Source organism: Cornus florida, unplaced genomic scaffold (assembly GCF_030987335.1).
Source record: "Cornus florida cultivar Cherokee Brave unplaced genomic scaffold, ASM3098733v1 CherokeeBrave_3.0.0_Hap2_Chr09, whole genome shotgun sequence".
In the NCBI taxonomy this organism is placed as follows: Eukaryota; Viridiplantae; Streptophyta; class Magnoliopsida; order Cornales; family Cornaceae; genus Cornus; species Cornus florida.
In genome coordinates this window covers 65,501,426-65,521,190 of record NW_026775579.1, presented here as the reverse complement: position 1 = coordinate 65,521,190, position 19,765 = coordinate 65,501,426, and the positions used below count along the sequence as shown (strand labels likewise).

At 34.6% G+C, this 19,765-nt stretch overlaps 2 protein-coding genes across 2 annotated transcripts; both read left to right on the top strand.

Annotated features, from left to right (window-relative positions):
• Positions 1–2,286: 2,286 nt before the first annotated feature.
• On the top strand, positions 2,287–9,164 carry LOC132274172 (probable mitochondrial adenine nucleotide transporter BTL3). Its single transcript, XM_059775369.1, has 4 exons — positions 2,287–3,008; positions 5,812–6,115; positions 7,360–7,827; positions 8,565–9,164. The coding sequence occupies exons 1-4, from the start codon at positions 2,518–2,520 to the stop codon at positions 8,631–8,633; spliced, it is 1,332 nt and encodes a 443-aa protein (XP_059631352.1). The 5' UTR covers positions 2,287–2,517; the 3' UTR covers positions 8,634–9,164.
• Positions 9,165–11,473: 2,309 nt separating this feature from the next.
• On the top strand, positions 11,474–19,192 carry LOC132274170 (uncharacterized). Its single transcript, XM_059775367.1, has 8 exons — positions 11,474–12,060; positions 12,207–12,347; positions 12,516–12,740; positions 14,774–14,981; positions 16,332–16,468; positions 17,360–17,440; positions 18,526–18,592; positions 18,679–19,192. Exons 1-8 carry the CDS (start codon positions 11,735–11,737, stop codon positions 18,973–18,975), a joined length of 1,482 nt encoding a protein of 493 aa, XP_059631350.1. The 5' UTR covers positions 11,474–11,734; the 3' UTR covers positions 18,976–19,192.
• Positions 19,193–19,765: the final 573 nt, after the last annotated feature.

Sequence of the window (19,765 nt, the reverse complement as noted above, 5' to 3'; positions counted from 1 at the left end):
AAATAAAAAAGTAAAAATAGAGGAGGGAGGAATTAGGGTTTTGAATAAAAAAGGAATTCAAAAGCAATTTGTTTTTTATGGAACAAGGAGAGACGAATTAGGGTTTGAATTAAAGAAATTAAAAGGAAATAATGGAACAATACGAAAAGGGAAGGAGAGAAATAAGAAAACCAAAAGGGAAGAAAGGGAAAGGGAAAATGAAGAAGCGGGGGTGCCAAAAATTCTGTTCTTTTCAACTTATTTCAACTTTCTTTTTTCCTATTTTCTTTCTTTTTTTTTTTTGTTTTTTCTTTTTGGTTTACAGTTGGCACTTTTTAGCGTTAAGTTTACCATCGTTTGTTGACTCGTTTTTGTTGTGCCAAGCCAAACACGCCTTTCATCAGCTTACAGTAGGGGACCGCCAAACACGCCTTTCATCAGCTAACAGTAGGGGACCGCATGGTAAGGGACAACATGGGATTTGCGCCCTAAAGAGTGCATCAGATAAAACCTTGGGCACTAAATCTATTCTCTTGTATTGATGAATGGACCAGCCCAAAGTTATTGAAGAGTCCAGACCTTGATATCTTCCACTGTAGATGGTAAAATGGGATAACCTCTATTTTCTTTTACAGTGTACAAAGAATGGCGAATTGGGATATAAAACTCCAAAGATGTATATAACAGGGACTTTAATGGAATAATAAATTTGTATATTTGTGGAGACTAATTTTGGTATTATTAAAATATCACTAAAATTACTATGTTTTTTCTTCCTATCTTTTCAAAATCAGAGAGAAAACAAATGAGGATAAGAAGAAATATATATCTCTCTCTATCCTCTTCATTTAACCCACACAAACACACTCACACTTTATCCTCTCTTTTCTTTTCTCTCTCTATTTTTCCAAATCATCCCATCCAAACACACCCTAAAGCACCATGTGAATTAGGAATTTTGTCGAACACCCTCCCCAAATTATGAACCCTAGGCTAGAGCATGGCGCAGGAATTCCTAGTCTTTTCTAGTATAAAATTCTGAAACAATTGTAATAAATTATATAAATTAAACGTAAAATCATATCATTTGACCCAACATTAATAATAATTGAGGAATAAACAATTAAGAAAAGAAAAATAAAGAAAAAAGAAAAAATGTTCAATTTCTTTGTGTGTGTACAAGGTGGCTTCAACCGGAAAGTTACAAGTGAAAAAAAAATAAACAAAAGAAAAAGAAAAAATTATCCTCTTCAACTTATAAATTTCCCTTGCTAAATTAAATGTTGTCAGTTGTCACAAAAGAAATTAAATATTTGTTGTCTTCAACTTATATATATATATTGTTTATTTTTTCATTTCTATATATATATATATATATATATATATATATATATATATATATATTTTAACTTTCTTGTCCAAAATAGAAGTTAAAAAAAAAACAAAGCTACACGGATAAATTTTTCTAATTGGATGACGGTAGAATAATATAGAATTAGAAACAAATATTTAGAGGGAATAGCTCTCAATTTGATACTCCAAAGTTTCTTTTTCATTTTTTTTTTGACTCTATTGTGATGGACTTGATTCTCTCAGTTAAATATTCTCTAAATTATCATGAATTCGCTATGGATTGACAAGCACCGTTTTGAGATAAATAAAATTTACTAAAGTTCAAAAATTATACCGTTTTGAATTAAAAAAAATTCATCATATTCTAACGTCGTTATCTCTCCCTCATCTTTTTTTAAAAAAAAACTCGATTAGGGGAATATATATATATATTTTCTGAATGAGATATTTTATAAAAGAAAAATATGAACAATACAAGTGCATAAGGAGGTATACACGATCAGGGGAAATAACATGGCCGTAGTAAAGATTGGAAAAGAATTTATATATATATATATATATAAAAGAATAGATGTTGATGGAGTCAGAAAAATACAATCAAAATTACTATATATAGAAAATATGAGAGAGAACTTGGGGTTAAAAGAGAAATAGAGATCATCGTGACTTGATTAAGATAGAAATAAAGAAGTGAGTGAGGGAGGATCTTTTTGGAAAAGATGAGAGAGTTTTCAAACTTTGATAAATTTTTGTTATGTGATGTAGTTTTTAAACTTTCGTGATTTAAAACTAGCAATAGATAGATTTTAAATGTCAACGTGTCAATCGATAACGAATTCAATTTAACTTTGAGGATCCAACTCCTCGTAAAATTGGTAGTTACACAAAAAATAATAATAATAATAATAATAATAAATAAATAAATAATAACAATAATAATAATAAAAATGAATAAAATAATCAAGAAGCAAATGACCCCACGATGTCTACTCCTACTGTGTGCGGCGATGGAAGCAAAGCCGATTCTCCGCCATTTTCTCCCTGTCATGCTCCTCCAACTTCGAGTTCAATCCGGAGAATGTCGAAGGAATTCAAAACCCTAGAAATCCATTTCCCCAATAACATCTCGTAATCATACATATATATATATCTATATACAAGTATATTAATATTCGCATCCACACAATGCCAGGATTGGATGTCTGGTTCAAAGAATTTGCTGTGCACGAAGAATCTGAAATTCCAGCTTCGATAGATTCGAATTCGAATTCAATATGCTTTCCCGGCGGATTATTTCTCGAGAACGCCGTTCCTTCTTCAATTGTTGATACAGTTTCTTGGAGAGCTAGTTCGATTAGTGTTTCAAATTCACCACATTCTTCTACTTGCCGCAGTAAACCAGTGGTTTTCGGCGTTCTCCGGCGAGAAAGGAAGGCTCCTGCGGTGGAAGGCTATGAATTCTTATCAGTGAGCTTGTCAATTAAGAGAAACGATGAGGTTCTTCGGAATGAATGTTTGGTGCAAAGTGAAGTTAAGAGCTCTGAGGAGACACGTAGCGATTGTAATGCGGTGGTTGAAGAAGGAAAGATGCCAGAGGTTAGGTTACGAGGCCGCGGTGCTGCGATGAACACTACGAAGCATCTTTGGGCAGGAGCAGTCGCCGCCATGGTCTCAAGGTTTGATTTCTTACTTTTCTAATGCTTTCAGTCGTTGATTTCATTATAGTACCCTGTTGATTGTGCAGTTTAATTATTTATCTCTGTTATGGAAAATGCCACAACATTCATATAGAAACAGTCAATTGCAATTAAATTCATTGATAATTATATTTTCTGTTTCTCCCTTTCATTTTAATTCTTTCTGTGTTGTTTTAACTAGAAACTAGTTCAAAAGCTAAAGGAATTATCATTCGCGGATTTAAGAGGATATCTTTTATGGCGATCCACTATTTTATGATAAGTTGTATGTTAGGGCTGTTTGAATGGAGTAACAAAATTCTATGTGTCATTGGAAAACTACTACAATACATTGTTGATACTACTTCTAAAATAGTTATTCCTGATGTTTTGTTTTGAAGCACCGAATCAGCGTCTTGGAATTGGAATTGGAGAAAATTCAATTTAAACTTTGAACTAATTTCTTCCAATTCCAAATCCAAATCGCGGTACTCCCAAATATAGCAAATGTTTTCAACTGCATAGTCATGGTCATTAACTAGTTGTGCTACATTTGGAGATACATAGTACACTTTGTCTGAAAGTTAATTGCGACTTGTTCTTTGTGAGCAAAGTTACTGTTCTTACATGCAGATATTGCTATGCTCTATTTCTTGTTGTTAATCCGCTCCTAACAAATTAGACATTGTCTGGCAGACCTTATCTGGGTTCACAAGTTGGCACTTTGGTGTGCTTTTGAGTCTCTATGTTTCTTATGTATTTTGCAGAAATATGTGCTTTAGTTCTATTTGCCATCAAGGTTGTACTTCTTTCTTGAAAGCATTGTGATATTGTGATCTTGAATCTTCTACATGTTTATGGGATTATAATCTTCATCAGTTGATTTTTATCAATTGTTTTCCCAAATATTACTTATTTGCCTGACATACTCCATTTATTGGTCTCAGATCTGACAATTGAGTTCAGTTTGAAACCTTAATGTCACTTATACATTGTATTAGTCCAACAAGATGTTGGTTGGATACAGAAAATTGGATCATTTACCTTATATAGTTCACATATTTGTACATGTCTAGTTCTTAAATGTGTTGGGGCTCCCACATTTGGCTTGGGCGCGAGGGGGCAGCTCCCCACCCCCCCCCCCCGGGCGAGCTGTTCCCCTAAATTTATTTTCTTTTTTCCCTATCTCTCTCTTGGTATGCTATTTTCTGGAATTTACAAATCCCCCCCTCCAAAATTTCCCTTTTTTTAAAAATATCTCTTTTTTTTCATTTCTCTTTTACTCTTCTTCTTCTTCTTCAATTTTTTATTTTTTATTTTGGTTTTGAAACCCTTCAAAGTTCTGTCAGTTTCCTTTTCTTATTATTTTCTTCTTCTTCCCTTTTTCCTTTTTTTTTTTTTTTTTTTTTTTCCCTTTCTCTTTTAAAAATTTATTCTTTCTTGCACTCATGTATGGTGTATGCGGAGTAACCTTTTATTTTATTTATCTTCTTTTTCTTCATTAAAATTTATTACTGTATGAACTTAATGTCTGTATTTTAAATTTCTGATTTTTTTACTGTAATTTTATGCAGTGATGACATACTATTTGAACCTTGATTATTGCACAATTATTACACTTATTTTTTGGTTTCCTGTCTTGCTGTACTGGTAGTTGAAAAAACAAAATTGATATCATTTTCTACGTACCCTCCAAAATAAATTCATGACTCCATTGGTGATTCCCATGGATATAGTTGAACCCAGACAATAAATCTTTGCAGCTGGGCACTATCGTGGATGGTTGGTATGAGTTACCAGCTAGTCCTCCTGCACCATCATAAAATTCCAAGGCGGCGCCATATCTCTCGCTGGTTACAGTTTCAAAGATCTTCAGTGTCATCACTTGTAAATCTCGTCTGGTTACTTGTTTGGGTGAATTAGTTACAGAAATGTGCCCTTCAGACACGCACTAAGTGATCTATCTTTGAGCTATTTAACATCTGTTAATGCAATGTGGGAATCCGGAAAACCTTCTTTCAGCACCTCATAAGAGAGCTCTCTCTGTGTGTAAGGGTTTATTGGCTTGACTAATAAAACAAGATTCTGCTCTTTGAAATAGAGAGACATGTAATTTGTCAGATTCTTCAGGAATCTTGATTGAGAGTTTTGTACACTATGTTAGGTGTGTACGTCGTCTTTAATGATCTGCAAATATGTAAACCATTTCTCTCTGAACATATATTAGCATTGCAATAGCTGTCTCTTTTGCAATTGTCATGTCATGCCAGAAAATAAGTTCTCTTACATGACAAAGATCCATGTACTATCCTAAGTTGATATAAAAGAATTTAAAAGCATGGATAGGGTATTTTTTCTTCTCGTTAAGTATTGTGTGCTGTAAAGCATTGCATCGTGATATCTATTTGGCACTATTCCCTAAACAGAATTAATCGGTGTATTCTTTGTCACTGACTGATAAGTTCATTTATTGGAAGTTTAATGTACTTCTTTTACTTTGGTCATCTATGAATTTTGTGCCATTAACTAGTGATGGAAGCTCCTAATATTCTTTTTATGTTATTATTTCATGCTAATTAACTATTTGTATTGCATATTATCTTTAATGATATCAGTCTCTCATGATTAAATAAGTACCTGACCTTTTTTTTCTTGCCATCACATTGCTTTTGAGATTAGAAAATTAGATTTTCCAATTTTCCATTGGTTTTTAAAGAACAACAAAATGGATTTGCGATTTTGAACCAATTATATATTTTGTCTCATACCATTCACTGAATCTGTACAATTTTTCTGTTGTCAGAACTTTAGTTGCGCCGCTTGAGAGACTAAAGCTGGAATATATAGTTCGTGGTGAACAAAAGAATCTATTTGAGCTCATCAGGACAATTGCAGCATCTCAGGGCCTGAAAGGCTTTTGGAAGGGGAACTTGGTGAACATTCTTCGTACAGCTCCATTTAAGGCAATCAATTTTTATGCTTATGATACATATAGAAAGCAGCTTCTGAAATTTTCTGGTAATGAAGAAACTACAAATTTTGAGAGGTTTATTGCCGGGGCTGCGGCCGGTATGACAGCTTCTGTTCTCTGCTTACCACTGGACACTGTAAGTGATAATTTGGGATGTTATATATATTCATGCAAAACTGCTGGAATTGGAACTTAATATTCTTCTTCCTTCTACAAGTAGATTACTTTTTCCAAAGCAATAAAGAACCCCCAAGAACAGAGAGCAACAATAGCAGTAGTGATTATGATGCAAACAACTGCACATATACATATAGCATTTCATTTTTTATAATTTATACCTCACAATTTATATTGTTGCTTTCTGCCTTTTTCTTCTTTTTCTTTTTTTCATATTCTTCTTTGGATAGGTAAAAGAATTATTGAGTATCACCAGGGACCAAGGGTTCATGACCTATCTATGTGTACACATCCCAAAAATCAAAGAAAGGGTAAAAGGAAAAGAAATAATTTCCAAACACTAATTATACAACGCCCTCGAAAAAATGACCTTTTCGACAGCCCCCTTGACCTTCTGCCCTTCAACCAAATGCTCCACCAGAGGCAAAGATGTGCAACTATGCACACTCTCTTATCCTTGAGGCACTACCTTTTCCCACCTTCCCCCTAAATCTGGGGATGAGTTTTGAATTCCAAACAAGTTGTCTATAGTTGTTCAGAGTCTTTATCTTCCTTGCACATGCAAAATATATGGGAATAAACGGGTGTCTATGTGTGAAGTTGTATTTACTTGTTTCAAAACCAAATATATGAAATTGCTGTCTGCTATTAGGGTCTCGGGAGGAAGATCTACAAGGAAGAGAGGTAACAAATCACGATGCTGCTACAAATTAGAGGACATAATAAAATCTCTTGTTAAAGCTTAGGTTCTTATTGATCTTAGAGGATCTTGAAAAGTGTATGATGTTGAAATCTAGAGAAGTCATATGCTGAACTTCTCCATTGAAATATTATACGGACCCTTTATCACCATAGCCCTTCCAAATTTTAGGCTGACACCTGGGCGGTGAGCCGGTGATGTGTTGTCAGGGATAATTTTTGTGTGAATAAAGATTAGTCACCGGGATCTTGTATTGTGGACCTTGAATCTTTTCCCTTGTTTTGAACTTTGTAAAATGTGTTGCAACTTTCTTATTGACTATTTGATGCTTATTTGTTGGCCAGCAGCAATTGAAACTTGTTCCCATAATGACTCTGGCCCATAAAATTGCATTCTTTAATTATTTACTTCTTTTAACGGGAATATTCTGTTATTACATATACTTTTTCTGGTAGTTTTTTTGAGGAACATGACTTGCCCTTTAAATGTTAAAAAACTTTCAGGTACGGACTAAGTTGGTGGCACCTGGTGGGGATGCCTTGGGTGGTGTGATTGGTGCCTTTCAGCACGTGGTTCGAACTGAAGGGTTCTTTTCTCTTTACAAGGGCTTAGTGCCCTCTATTATAAGTATGGCACCTTCGGGTGCTGTTTTTTATGGTGTGTACGATATATTGAAGTCAGCCTATTTGCATTCACCTGAAGGAAGGAAGAGAATTGAGAACATGAAGCATCAGGGCCAGGAACTGAATGCTTTGGACCAGCTGGAGTTGGGACCAATGAGGACCTTACTGCATGGGGCTATTGCTGGTGCTTGTGCAGAAGCTGCCACGTATCCATTTGAAGTTGTTCGGAGGCAGCTCCAACTTCAAGTTCGGGAAACTAAAATGAGTGCGTTGGCAACTTGTGTCAGGATAGTCGAGCATGGAGGTGTTCCTGCTCTCTATGCAGGATTGACTCCTAGTTTACTACAGGTATGTGTGGACACCTTGCTCTGAAATTTTCCAGTACATTTGTGTTGTTTTATTGGTTTTTGTCATAGTTATGTATTTTCTGAGAAATGCTGACATGGTGCTTAGTCATTTCCTAGTTTACTTGAATGCTTTGTAGATAAGTCAACTAAAGTGTTATGGCCCCTTCCTTGTTGTCTTTTGCACGGTCTACTTTGTAGTGCCCCGTGCCCTATTTCTTCGACTTTTTTTTGTTGTTGTTGGTTTAACTTGGGTATTTGTTTTTACAAGTATTGCTATCTGAAGAATAAGGTGTCCTTGCTCCCTTGATCAAATTTTCAGTGGCACAAGTGTTTTTGCTTCCTGTTGGAATTTGAAACTGTATTAACTTCTTCCATTTCATACTTCATATATATATATATATATATATATTTCCTTAGACTGCTACACCACTTCATATTTGATGAGAAGATAGCCTGTATTTGTTCATTGATAGGAATTTTATTTGAGGAGCGGTTCTTTGTTGTTTATTTACACGTATCAATGTTTACATTTTACTTCTGTTTTGCATTTCACATTAAAGATTGCGATTAAAAGTTAATCTTTGTTTGGAAGCATTTACTGTTCATGCTGCTGTACTGCACATTGAATTGTAGTCATGATTTTGTTGACTTTTGGATCTTGCTATATTATACCAATGTTTTGATGTTAAGTTTTTAATTCTTACCTCTTACCCTGTTTATGATGTTGTGAATCTTCAGGTATTACCTTCTGCAGCAATAAGTTACTTTGTCTATGAATTCATGAAGATTGTTCTCAAAGTTGAATGAATTAAGCGAGCATTTCCTCTAGATAGGGTGAAAATGGTAAAAGGTGACACACTTCTTAACGCTTCAGATTGCGCTCTCTCTGTCTCTCTCTCTCTCTCTCTCATTAAAGAAGATTAATTGCCTCTACTTCACAACCACTTTCTTATTTCACGTCTTGATGTTTACTGGAAATTCCATTATTCTTTATCAGTCATCAATATTCCTACTTTCACGCTTCAGAAACTTGATTCTGATAACGACGTGCAATTTTCAATGTACTTCTGAGCTTCCACACCGGGAACACATTTTAGCCTTAGTATAATGTAAAGAAGCAATTGCAATGAGACAGCCTATTTCTGCTATTCACCCGGCACTTGTGCTGAATCGACCGTAGTTTGGATTGTTTTCGTGTTAATGTAATGAAGGAGGAGGAGGAGAAGGAATGGAGAGAGAATGTCAACCACTTTATATTACAGCATGTGTGTATCTAATTTTGATTCCTGGCTTTGTTTTGTACAACACAAATGGCAATCTTGCACGATATTTACATTACTCGCAGTTTTGCTCCGCCTTTCATTGATCACACAGACAGTTGTTAGTCATTACCGAGTATGCCAGAGGGTTACGCTTCTGTTTTTTTTTTTTTTTTTTTCAATATTCAGTCTTGATCTAAGTCACATAAAGTGAGAGCGAGAGTAAATTCAAGAGCGGGAGCATGAGAGCGGTCAAAAATAGTGAGAATTTGCGCCAGAGGGCGCGCGGAGCGTGAGAGAGGAAGCGCGCGAAGCGTGAGAGCGACACCTGTTGAGAAGATTATGCGACTTAGGTTTTGATTTTTACTTGAATCAATGGGCTCTTAGATGTTTGCCTATTTATTAAAAAAAATTAAATTATTGGGTAGTGTTATATATCCACTCATTTATACCCAATCACTTTTTCATTCGAATTTGATGAAGATCGTGCACTTGGTATAGCAAGTGGGTCTGGCTCTGATACTATCTGTAACGGATGGAACAATTTGTTCATTGACTCAAAAGTTTAAATTATTAAATAATATTGTATATTAATTCATTTAGATTTAATCACTTTCACATTTGGATTTGATGGAGGACAATCTCCTCTTATAACAGTAAGCAAGATGAATGCTGAGTCCGACCCGATCCGATCGGGTTGGGCTACCCAACTAGCACCCCTTAATTATAATGATGACAAATATAGTTTTCAGCGGACAAATTTTTACTTGTGCATTGTGCACGCGTCTGCTTTGAAGAAGGCTACAGATTCCTATTAAGGTCAAACACCTAACTTGTTGTACAAATTAGTTATCTCTTTATTATGGATGGAAGCGGTCACATCAGTGTAAACTGATTTTGATTTCTGGCAGCTACTTGTAAAGTTTTGATTGGATTTGTTAACTATGAAAATGCTGATAATTTCGGTGGGCTTTTAACACAAACCAAACAGGGTTAGTGTCTGAATGATTGACAACTTTAGAAAATTGACTTAAAAATCTGTTTAAGATTTATCAACTCAAAAAGATTTTTTTTAGTTGGAACTCACATGTACGATTTTCAAAAAGGTTAAAATCTCTGACCTCTTTTTAAAAAATAAAAATATTATACCACTAAGCTATAAATCTATTGGTAATAATAAAAAATAATTTTTTTTTTATTTAAGAGCACATAAAGAGAAAAGAGCGATGATTTAGAGACAAGTTATCAAATTCAATTTATTTGAGTGTGGTGGTGGGTCTCATGATGTCACGATGACATTAAAGCATTTTTAACAGCATGTTAAAGACACTTTTTTATATAAAATATACACGGTCACGTATAATGTGTAATATATATTTTTATCTCCAACAGTATGTTATCAGCATATTTCATTTCTTCTTTGAATCAATCCTATATTAACTAAGTTTGTAAAAATTATGTGGGGTCCAGACATGATATTTATTGGTTGTTATTGGATGATATAGTTTTACACAAAACCTATAAAGCAACGAAACTAAAAATAAATAATCTAAAATTTTTGTGTAAATCTCTTATAACAAATCTACAAAAAAAAATATATATACAACGGTTAGAGATACTTTAATCATTCTAGTTCATCACATTGAGGCCACGGTAAAGACATAACAAAAAGAGCTACTAACGTGCGCTGCGTAGGGATGTTGTTTCAGCCGGTAGGCGGGCTCTATAATTGATCAACTCCACAACAAGAATTTGAAGTAAAAGGGCGCGTGCACTGACACCCTATCTAGAGTAAGGACCTGCCTTTCTTTTGATACCATTTATTTGAAAAATGAGCAAGTCTGCCATCACACTCACATAAATTAAATTCGGTAATTATTGAATTTAATTTTTAAATTATTATTTTAACATAAATAACAATTTATTTGAATTGAAGTAAAAGAAAAAAACTAAATAAATAAAAGAAACATGAGGGTGATTTATCTTCTTCCAATTCTGAAAGCACATATATATATATATATATATATATATATATATGGAGGAGAAGAAGAAGAAGAATTTCGCAGTAGTACCTTCTTATTCATATATACTTTCATTTGGATTTGATGTGATACAAGACTCTTAATTAGTACAAAATTAGTGTAGTTAAAATCTTGATATTTCACTTTATAACTTGATTCATGTACAAAATTAGGGGACCTAAAACCTTGGCATTTCACTTTATAACTTGAAGATGTACTATTGAGCTCAAGATGTTTACAATTTTTAATAGATTGTTTTTACAATTTAATTTGTCTGTTTTTTTAATCATTCAATATTGGGAGTGTATTCAATAAATTCCTTACACGTATCAGACGATTGAAACCCATCCCTAATCACATTCACTTGATGCCCCCAAATCGGAAATGCATTCACATCGAAGAAACAACGGAAACAGAACTGAACTTCTTTAGACATAGACAGAGCCCCAAATACGTCATCGTTTGACTCCTCCAAAACCTTTTTAACAGACGTGTAAGCCCTTCACTCGCCTTCGATAATCTCCAAGCCCCCTCTCTCATCGCTTTCAAAAACTTCCCACCAAGTTTCTCTGCTACGAAGATTCTCCACCAATTCTTTACTTCCTGAATGAAACCCTAGCAATCCACAATGTCACCGTCCGGCGGCGACGGAGCAATCTCCGCCGAAGACCGCTGCACGTGCTTTTCCGGCGAGAATGGTGACGATCGAGACATGTTGGACCGCCGCCGGAGCTGTCAGCACTGCAGGCGACGGTCCGATCTCCTGTCTCCGTCGTCGTCGTCGTCTTCTCTACTCAGCTTCGATCCGGTTCCGTTGAAGGACTATGATAAAGTGTGGAGGATCGTTACAGCCTCGGCGAAAGGATTCACCATTGGAGCAGGTCTTAAAGGTGGCCTCGCTCTCTTCGCAATTCTTGCTCGCTTCAGACGCAGACAATTATTGACCTCTGCCAAGTAAAAATTATTCTCAATTTTGTGTCTCTTGGATTCGATCTACTTGAAACCTGAGATCTGAGATTATATATATATACACATATTATGTGTGATATTTATCTGTATACGTTTGTGTTCATTTCTTTAATATTTATTTACCGGTTCAGGAAGGTTAGCATGGTTTCGAGCAGTGACGATGTGATTTTGGCAGTTAAAGAAACTCTCAGATATGGTCTCTTCCTCGGCACCTTTGCTGGTACATTTGTTTCTGTGGATGAAATTATAGCTACTTTGGGAGGAAACCGTAGGCATGACTTTCTCTCTGTCCTCCTGTTTGAATTTGCTAATTTTCTACTATTTTGCTATAATTGTTGAAATTTTTAGTTTACTTGTGAGGCTAGTGGTTAAATTTGATGTTTGATTAATTGAATTGATGATTTTGGAAGTATGATTGGTAAAATGGTTTTCTAATTCAGGACAGCAAGATGGAGGGCTTTATTGGCTGGGGCAATTGCAGGGCCTTCAATGCTTCTGACTGGGTTAAACACACACATGAGCTTGGCTATATACATCCTTATGCGTGCTGCTGTCTTGGCATCGCGCTGTGGAATAAAGAGCAAGAGATTTGGGCACATTTGTAAACCTCTCACTTGGGCACACGGAGACATTTTCCTCATGTGTCTCTCCTCTTCACAAATTTTGTATGTACCTTCCTGCCAAAATATCGTCTTCTATTCATTTAGCTGCATGTTATGTTGACAATGTTATAGTGTGTCTCATTTTCTTCTTCAAATCAATTGTTAGAAACACATATTTTGATATTTTAGTTGGCATTTTAACCAAGAATATCACTTACCAAAAAGTAAAGTAGAAAAGAAAATTAAGCACGCGTTGTTTTTCACACTAGGAAGTCGCTGATGAAATTTTTCCAAATTACTAAGTAGTTTGCCAATTAATTTTTTTGTTAATTAAAAAAACATGCTAAGTGACTTCTTATGCCAATAAGTTTGTTGAGGGTGATTTAGTGATGAAGATCTGGATTCAAGTCAGCTGCATGTGGACCCGCTAGCAATGACAGTTAAACCCCAACCACTATTCTTTACACTCTTCAATGACTTTTTGTAAATCTTTTATCAATCCAATCATTGAATTATTTTTTTTTAGTCAAATTTTTCGTGCGTATCAAATATCAAGACAAATACCTACCAAATAACAAGTCAATCATATATAAGTAAGTGTTGTGTTAGGCGGTTCTGGATCTCTAACTAATTTAGTTTTTGATGGGTTTGATAAATATGAAAAGGATATTCATTTCAACGGTTGGACTGCCAAAAAGTGAATTTTGCAAGAAATTACCGATAGATGATTGATTGACTTATTCTTGCACAAGGGGTGCATGGATCCCTCTCCATATATGCGTATCCATATACATATTTCTATACCCTCACACAAACACAAATTCTTTATGTAGAAGCTACCTTTTATTCGTCTGGGACATCTGGGTGTTGTTGGGTTATTATATGCATTTGATATGTTTGCCATTCATGTCAAGACTCAAGTATCAAATCAGTTAGACACAAGCAAGACTTCCAATCCATTAACTTATATTTTTCTAATAAAATTCTAGAATAAAACTCAATTCTAAATCATGATGTTGGTGACAGTATCTTTGATGAGTCTGGTCCCTGATTACTTGATTTTTAGTATGCATGAAAAATATAAGGACACTTTTGGATTGCTGGAAAATGAATCTTACAAAAGAGAAAAAAGACATATTACCGGATGTAAGATTAGCCTTTTCTTACACTAAAGTGTAAATGGTTCTCTTTCTTCTCTCTCTGTGGTCACCCTCTCTCTCTATATAGCTCTCTGTGGGTTTCTTTATACATTGTACATATCTATGTAATGGTAATGCTTCTGTTCCATATCTCAAATTATGAATAATTGGTTGGCCATCCAAATCATTCATTAGTGATTAGTTTGATAACTATTTATTAAAGGATCTTAGTTATAATGTGAAGTGAAAAATAGAGGAAGGGGACAACCTTCATACCCAAAACACAAACCTTGAATCATCAAGAAAGAATAGGAAAACCTAATTAGAAAACTCAAAAGTATTGTTCTATTGACAGCTACGTAGCTGTACAAGGTTTTTAGATCCAAATTCAAATCAAGTCCATGATAAAAGGGGCTTAGGGATCCTTAAATTACAACAATGTTGAAAAATAAATTTGGACTTATTGCCAGGAGGTCAATTTGGATTTTATTTCGTGGAGTTAAATACTGGAAGTTATCTACATACTATGGATGTTAATATAAGACATAGAAAAATGATTGGCTGGCTGAAGGGGCCAGCGGCCAGCCAAAAGGCTTCCCAGCCACACAACTGTTGATACCCAAAGCCTGGTCCCACACTGACAATTGTGTGGATGGGGAGCCCTTCGGCTCCCCATTTGCTGTCTATCTTCATATTTTCTTTATAGTTTTGGAGAATGCTTATGATATGGTACTTAAAGATATGGTATGGAAGAAATGATAACAGATAGATATGTTGATATGATAAAGGACATTTGTCATGTCTGATGAAATTGTGATTATTCTTTATTTAATGTCCAGAACTCTTTACCAGATTGTGTCAACAAGACTTGGCTTTAGAATTCGGCTGATGACTGAGGAACTATGGTCATCTTAATTCCTACAATATTGTTTCTGTTAAAGTTATGTTCTTTTTCAGGTCTGCTTACATATTGAAGCAAGATAGTTTACCTCCATCATACCAGTCCTTTCTCAATAAACATGGAGGAAAGGATTCCATTATCCTGCAAGCTGTGAAAGAGATAGCATGTGGTATTCCTTTTACTAATTTGGAGGTGGTAGAGAAATATTATAAGACCATGGGTGTTGACATCAAATTGGATCCGCAAATGAAAGTCCCCTGCTCAGTATGCACTCTTGATCTTGCACTTTTGTTTCTCTGTGATAATAGTATAGGGTATCTTGTACATCATATGCCTTCCTCTTTGTCTTTCTGTTGTGCTGTTCCAGTGTTCTATAGTTCTATGTAGACTGTTTCACACTTTGCCAACCCAAGAAATTGACACTACTATACATGTAATGTAGAAAGAGTCCTTATGATCTTTCAACACAATGTCATCGACCTATTATACTCATAATTTTTTGTACTTCCGCTGTGCTGAGATTGTTGCACTTCATTGTATGAACACATACAAAGTGCTCAAACTTAACCTTAATTTGAACAAATGCTTTGGTAGGGATATGGTCTTGTGGACAACGTGGATGGCTTTAGCTTTTATCTAAGATTAAGATATAGGACTGTCCCCTTGTGATAATGAAGAATGAAAGCTAAATCCAATGACTGTGAACTGAGACTCTGTTAAATGTAATTTTAATTAAAAAAATTGAATAGGATACAGTGACAGACTTGAGGGGGGAGACCTCTTATTTGCCAACAAACTTTCAAGAGGTTTAGTCTTTTTAGTTTCTGACGGTACTAATCAAATTATAGTATCAGTCTTCCCAAACTGAGTAAATTCGGTATGTTTATTGTTGTATCCAATGTATCATGTAAACAAGTTGAGAGTTCAATTGATTGTACCTTATATTTTCATTATTTATTTATTTTTTTCAATTCAATAAATCAGATATAAGTACATTTTGATACAAAACCTTTTGGGTTTTGATATACTGCCTATTTCCAACTGGGACGTTGATTGAAAAGAGGAAGCAATCCTAAATATTAGCGAGGATTTGAAACTTAAAAAGGGGTGGATGCGTAATAAAATATTGGATGCTGATGGTGATAATGATTCCTTTATAAACTAGGCACAAATATGCAGAATGGGTGCGTGTATTTCCAACTGTTATTGGATTTGACTTAGAATCATATATTTGCAGATTCAGTTAATTTCTCTATAGATTCACCCATGTTTCTTCTTCAGACTTGCTTCTTCCTGAATCTTTTACATGGCTTTTCATCTCACAAATAGACTAATCGATCAATGCTTTATGCGAGTGCCTGTAGGCATAAAGCTAAAGCAATCTGTTGGAAGTTGGAATTATACTCTCAAGGTTCTCTGTTGTAAATGTATTTATCCTCGAGATACTCAGCAGAATTCTTTCTAATTTGTGTCTCTGGCTGCTGAATTATTTAACTATAATTTAATAGTACGATTTATTTAACTTATTAGTGTATTTCGCTTGTCATATACTTTTTAATTGCTGCTTATTATCGTCTAAACTTCAAGAACTGTACTTTTCGTAACTTTATGCAGATTATACATGGAAATCAATCATGTAGTGGTCATCTTGTCTCATTTCTTATACAAGCCTACAAAAGAGCATTGCCAGTTTATCTTCCAGTTTATTTGATTCCTGCATTAATAGTTCATCGTAAGGGACTCATGAAAAGGTAATATATATTGTTATTTCTTCCCAAATTATATAGTTCTCCTTACTTCTAAGCTTAAAAATTGAATCTTGAACTTCCAAAGTTTGAAATAATCTATGAGTTTTGAAAATTTTTGAACTTTTTTGCATATTTTTGTTACTTAGATTTAACTTAAAATTTTAATTTCTTTGTATATTTATATGAATAATTTGGAAGCTTCATATCTACCAAAATTTCAATTTTTTTGTCCTTTTCTCAAAGAAATTAATACTTATCTTTGATAAAAATTATAAATGATAGTCCAATTTTAAAGACCATGTTATTATACTATATTTATTTTAGTTTTCAATATTTTTTTTCAACTCATAATTGTTTGTTTGTTTTTGTAATATATGTATATGTCACGGCTCTGAATTCATTAATATGTCACTATGGTGTTAAAGAATTCAATAAAATTAACTAAAAATCCATTTTTATCTAATTTTGTTTAAGTTCTCCAATGGTAACCAAGTATCTAGGTGCAAACAAATTTTTTTTCTTGGTCTGACGTGAAAGAGGCCAGTGCATTGTAGCATGTTTGGTAATAAGGTATGACTACCATAGCTATTGAGTGTTGGGAAAACACTTTTTAGTTGACTAACCAGAGTTATCCTATTATTTATGCCCTTTCTCATTTTAAATTTAATGGCTGGGAAGTGGGAACACAAATTTTAAGACTATTTTCTGCCCTTTCTTATGTCCATTATGATATATTCCTCTCAATAATACATAATAATGATATGGTACAATTTCTACTTCGATATATATATATATATTCTTTAGCTTTTATTGATATGAAGTATGTATTGTTATACTATTCTTGTACTCTTGGAAGCTTCTCCTCATTTCTTGCTTCTGTCCAACCATTTGCAGACCTTACACAATTTTGGGAAAAGGTCTTTTTGGTACTGCAAGATCGAGCTTGTTTCTTTCTGTGTATTGTTCATCTGCATGGTAAGCTTTGATTGGATGTATTACAATGTTACTGTTGACCTACATGTTATTTTCAAAAAAAAAATGTAGTTTTCCTCACACATACGGGTGAAGTCATGTAAGTGCTTAATGTATATATTTGAAGTTTGTGCGAATTAAGTGATCACCCATTTATACTGATTGGTGAACATAAATTGGTTTGCTGGAATCCATATGTTCTATTTTGTTCCAAGTTTCACCTTTTCAGAATGATGCAAATGCGACATTCACTTGTGTTATAGTTCCTTTATTTGTAGGATTTTTACTTCTTGCTCCCTTGAGTAATTGAGCACGCTTTGCATTGGCAAAATAAGACAGAAATTAGTTCTAGCGAAGTTACTACCATCATAATGCCTTGAGGGAACGAATATGATATTAGGTTCATAATTTGATGACTGATGTAATCTTCAATATAGGAGACATCCTCTTCATTTGCTTTTGAGGTAAAAAGTGATGGGTGACACTCAAAATTCGATATTTTACAAAAGAACAGAAAGTCAAAAAACCATTAATGAAAAGAAGTGAATAACAATAGTCGACTGTGGATACATTAAGTTCGAATTTAATTTTGATATTTGAACGTGGTTTGACTTATAATCAGGTGGGATAGTGTATCATCTTGGGACTTGGCCGGCCGAGCAGCCTATGTTTCTATGTGGGTTACATTGATGCCCATGTCTTCAGTGTTTGATGTATTTAAGTGAATTTCAATGCCCCTTAGTTTCCGAGTTAAGTTTGATCATTATTTCCACATATAATTTCCTTTCCTTTGTGGGTGGAAATAAAAACTACTAATAATTGCATACTGATTTTCAACATAGTATGCAATGTGGAAAACTTTTTGAGTGTAATTCGTTTTACCAAGTGTTTTGATTGATACAGTGGCTAAAGATTAGGTCAACGGCCTTTTGGGCAATGATATACAATTGATAGACTTGTTTAAGTTTGTGTGGATGCTCTTAAATCTAAGTTACACAATTCATAGACTTGCATTTTCACATTTCTAGAACTTTTGAATTGCTCAGATTCTATTGCAAAAAACCAACTAATGGTGTGTTATTCATTAGGATGTGGACATGCTTCTTGTTCAGACTTTTCAAGAGATGTAATATTCCAATGGTGGCAATGGGGACGGTAAAAGGATTATTTCAAAAAATTTCTTTTTAATTAGCAAGAAAAAATATGCTTTGGTTTGAAGCTGGTCTTGTGTTCTTGGGCAGTTCCCAACCGGCCTGGCCTTGGCTATTGAGAAGAAGAGCAGGCGGATCGAGATATCACTGTACTGCCTTGCACGGGCTATAGAGAGCTTCTTCACATGCATGGTGGATGTTGGATATTTACCACGGTCGAAGAACCTAAAGAGAGCAGATGTGGTGGTTTTCAGCATTTCAACCGCAATCATCATGCACTGCTACGCGATAGAGAGGGATGTCTTCCGATCCAAATACTTGAATGTTCTTGATTGGGTATTTGGCATTCCTCTTCCGCCAAGTGAAACCCCTCGTAAGAATATTTGAGGTAGGAAAGAAGTACCGGCGAGATTTTCAAGTTTTGTTCTCTTATTTGAAGCCTCTCCTGGAGCAAGTCCAGGAGAACAGTATGTAATTTTATTCTGATTGCATAGTTTATTTACATCCGGTTGAATAATTCATAGTTATTTTTTATGCTTGTAAGTTGTAACTTTTCAAAAGTGGATGGAATAAAAATTCTCAATAGTGGCCTTTTTTTCTTGTCTTCCCGTATGGATTGATAATGCATTGCCTAAAGTCTATAATGGACAACACGAGGGCCCAAAATTACCAAATCAGGCTTTGCTCATGTTTGGGACCCCTCTCTCCAAGTAAAAAAAATTATTACGGAATCGAGTGTGCTCATGGTCGAGGCCCCGGTCTCTCCCCTAGTAAGAGAAAAAAATACCATTTATGTACCTAAAATGGGTAGAAAATCAAAGAGGTTATGAAGTCTTTTAATGTCTTGAACAGCTCTCTCATTTTGATTTCTTCCTCTATTATTCTTATTCTCTCTCTCAATCTCTTTCTTAACCTCTTTCTTATTTGCTAAATCATTTTCCAATTATTTGTATTTGGAGTTTTCACATACTATCATATTAACTTAAGTCGGTCTTCTTCCTTTCCCTTTTATTTATTTATTTATTTTTTTTTTTTATTTTGCACCACCAGGCCACTGGTCGGTCTTCTTCTCCCTCGGACTCTTGTCACTTTTTCTAACCAGAAGTTCTTTTTTGCACATGAAATTGATGTTTTGTAATTGGAGAAAAATCGGTTCAATTTTTAAGCAAACTTTTTC

What these genes read in the sequence shown, in the direction of transcription:
- LOC132274170 (XM_059775367.1), top strand. Translation starts at nt 11,735, where the DNA reads ATGTCACCGTCCGGCGGCGACGGAGCAATCTCCGCCGAAGACCGCTGC. An exon ending in AAATGAAAGTCCCCTGCTCA is followed by an intron (nt 14,982 to 16,331) that starts GTATGCACTCTT and finishes AACTTTATGCAG; the next exon opens with ATTATACATGGAAATCAATC. An exon ending in GTGTATTGTTCATCTGCATG is followed by an intron (nt 17,441 to 18,525) that starts GTAAGCTTTGAT and finishes GTTATTCATTAG; the next exon opens with GATGTGGACATGCTTCTTGT.
- LOC132274172 (XM_059775369.1), top strand. Translation starts at nt 2,518, where the DNA reads ATGCCAGGATTGGATGTCTGGTTCAAAGAATTTGCTGTGCACGAAGAA. An exon ending in GTCGCCGCCATGGTCTCAAG is followed by an intron (nt 3,009 to 5,811) that starts GTTTGATTTCTT and finishes TTCTGTTGTCAG; the next exon opens with AACTTTAGTTGCGCCGCTTG. An exon ending in TCTGCTTACCACTGGACACT is followed by an intron (nt 6,116 to 7,359) that starts GTAAGTGATAAT and finishes AAAAACTTTCAG; the next exon opens with GTACGGACTAAGTTGGTGGC.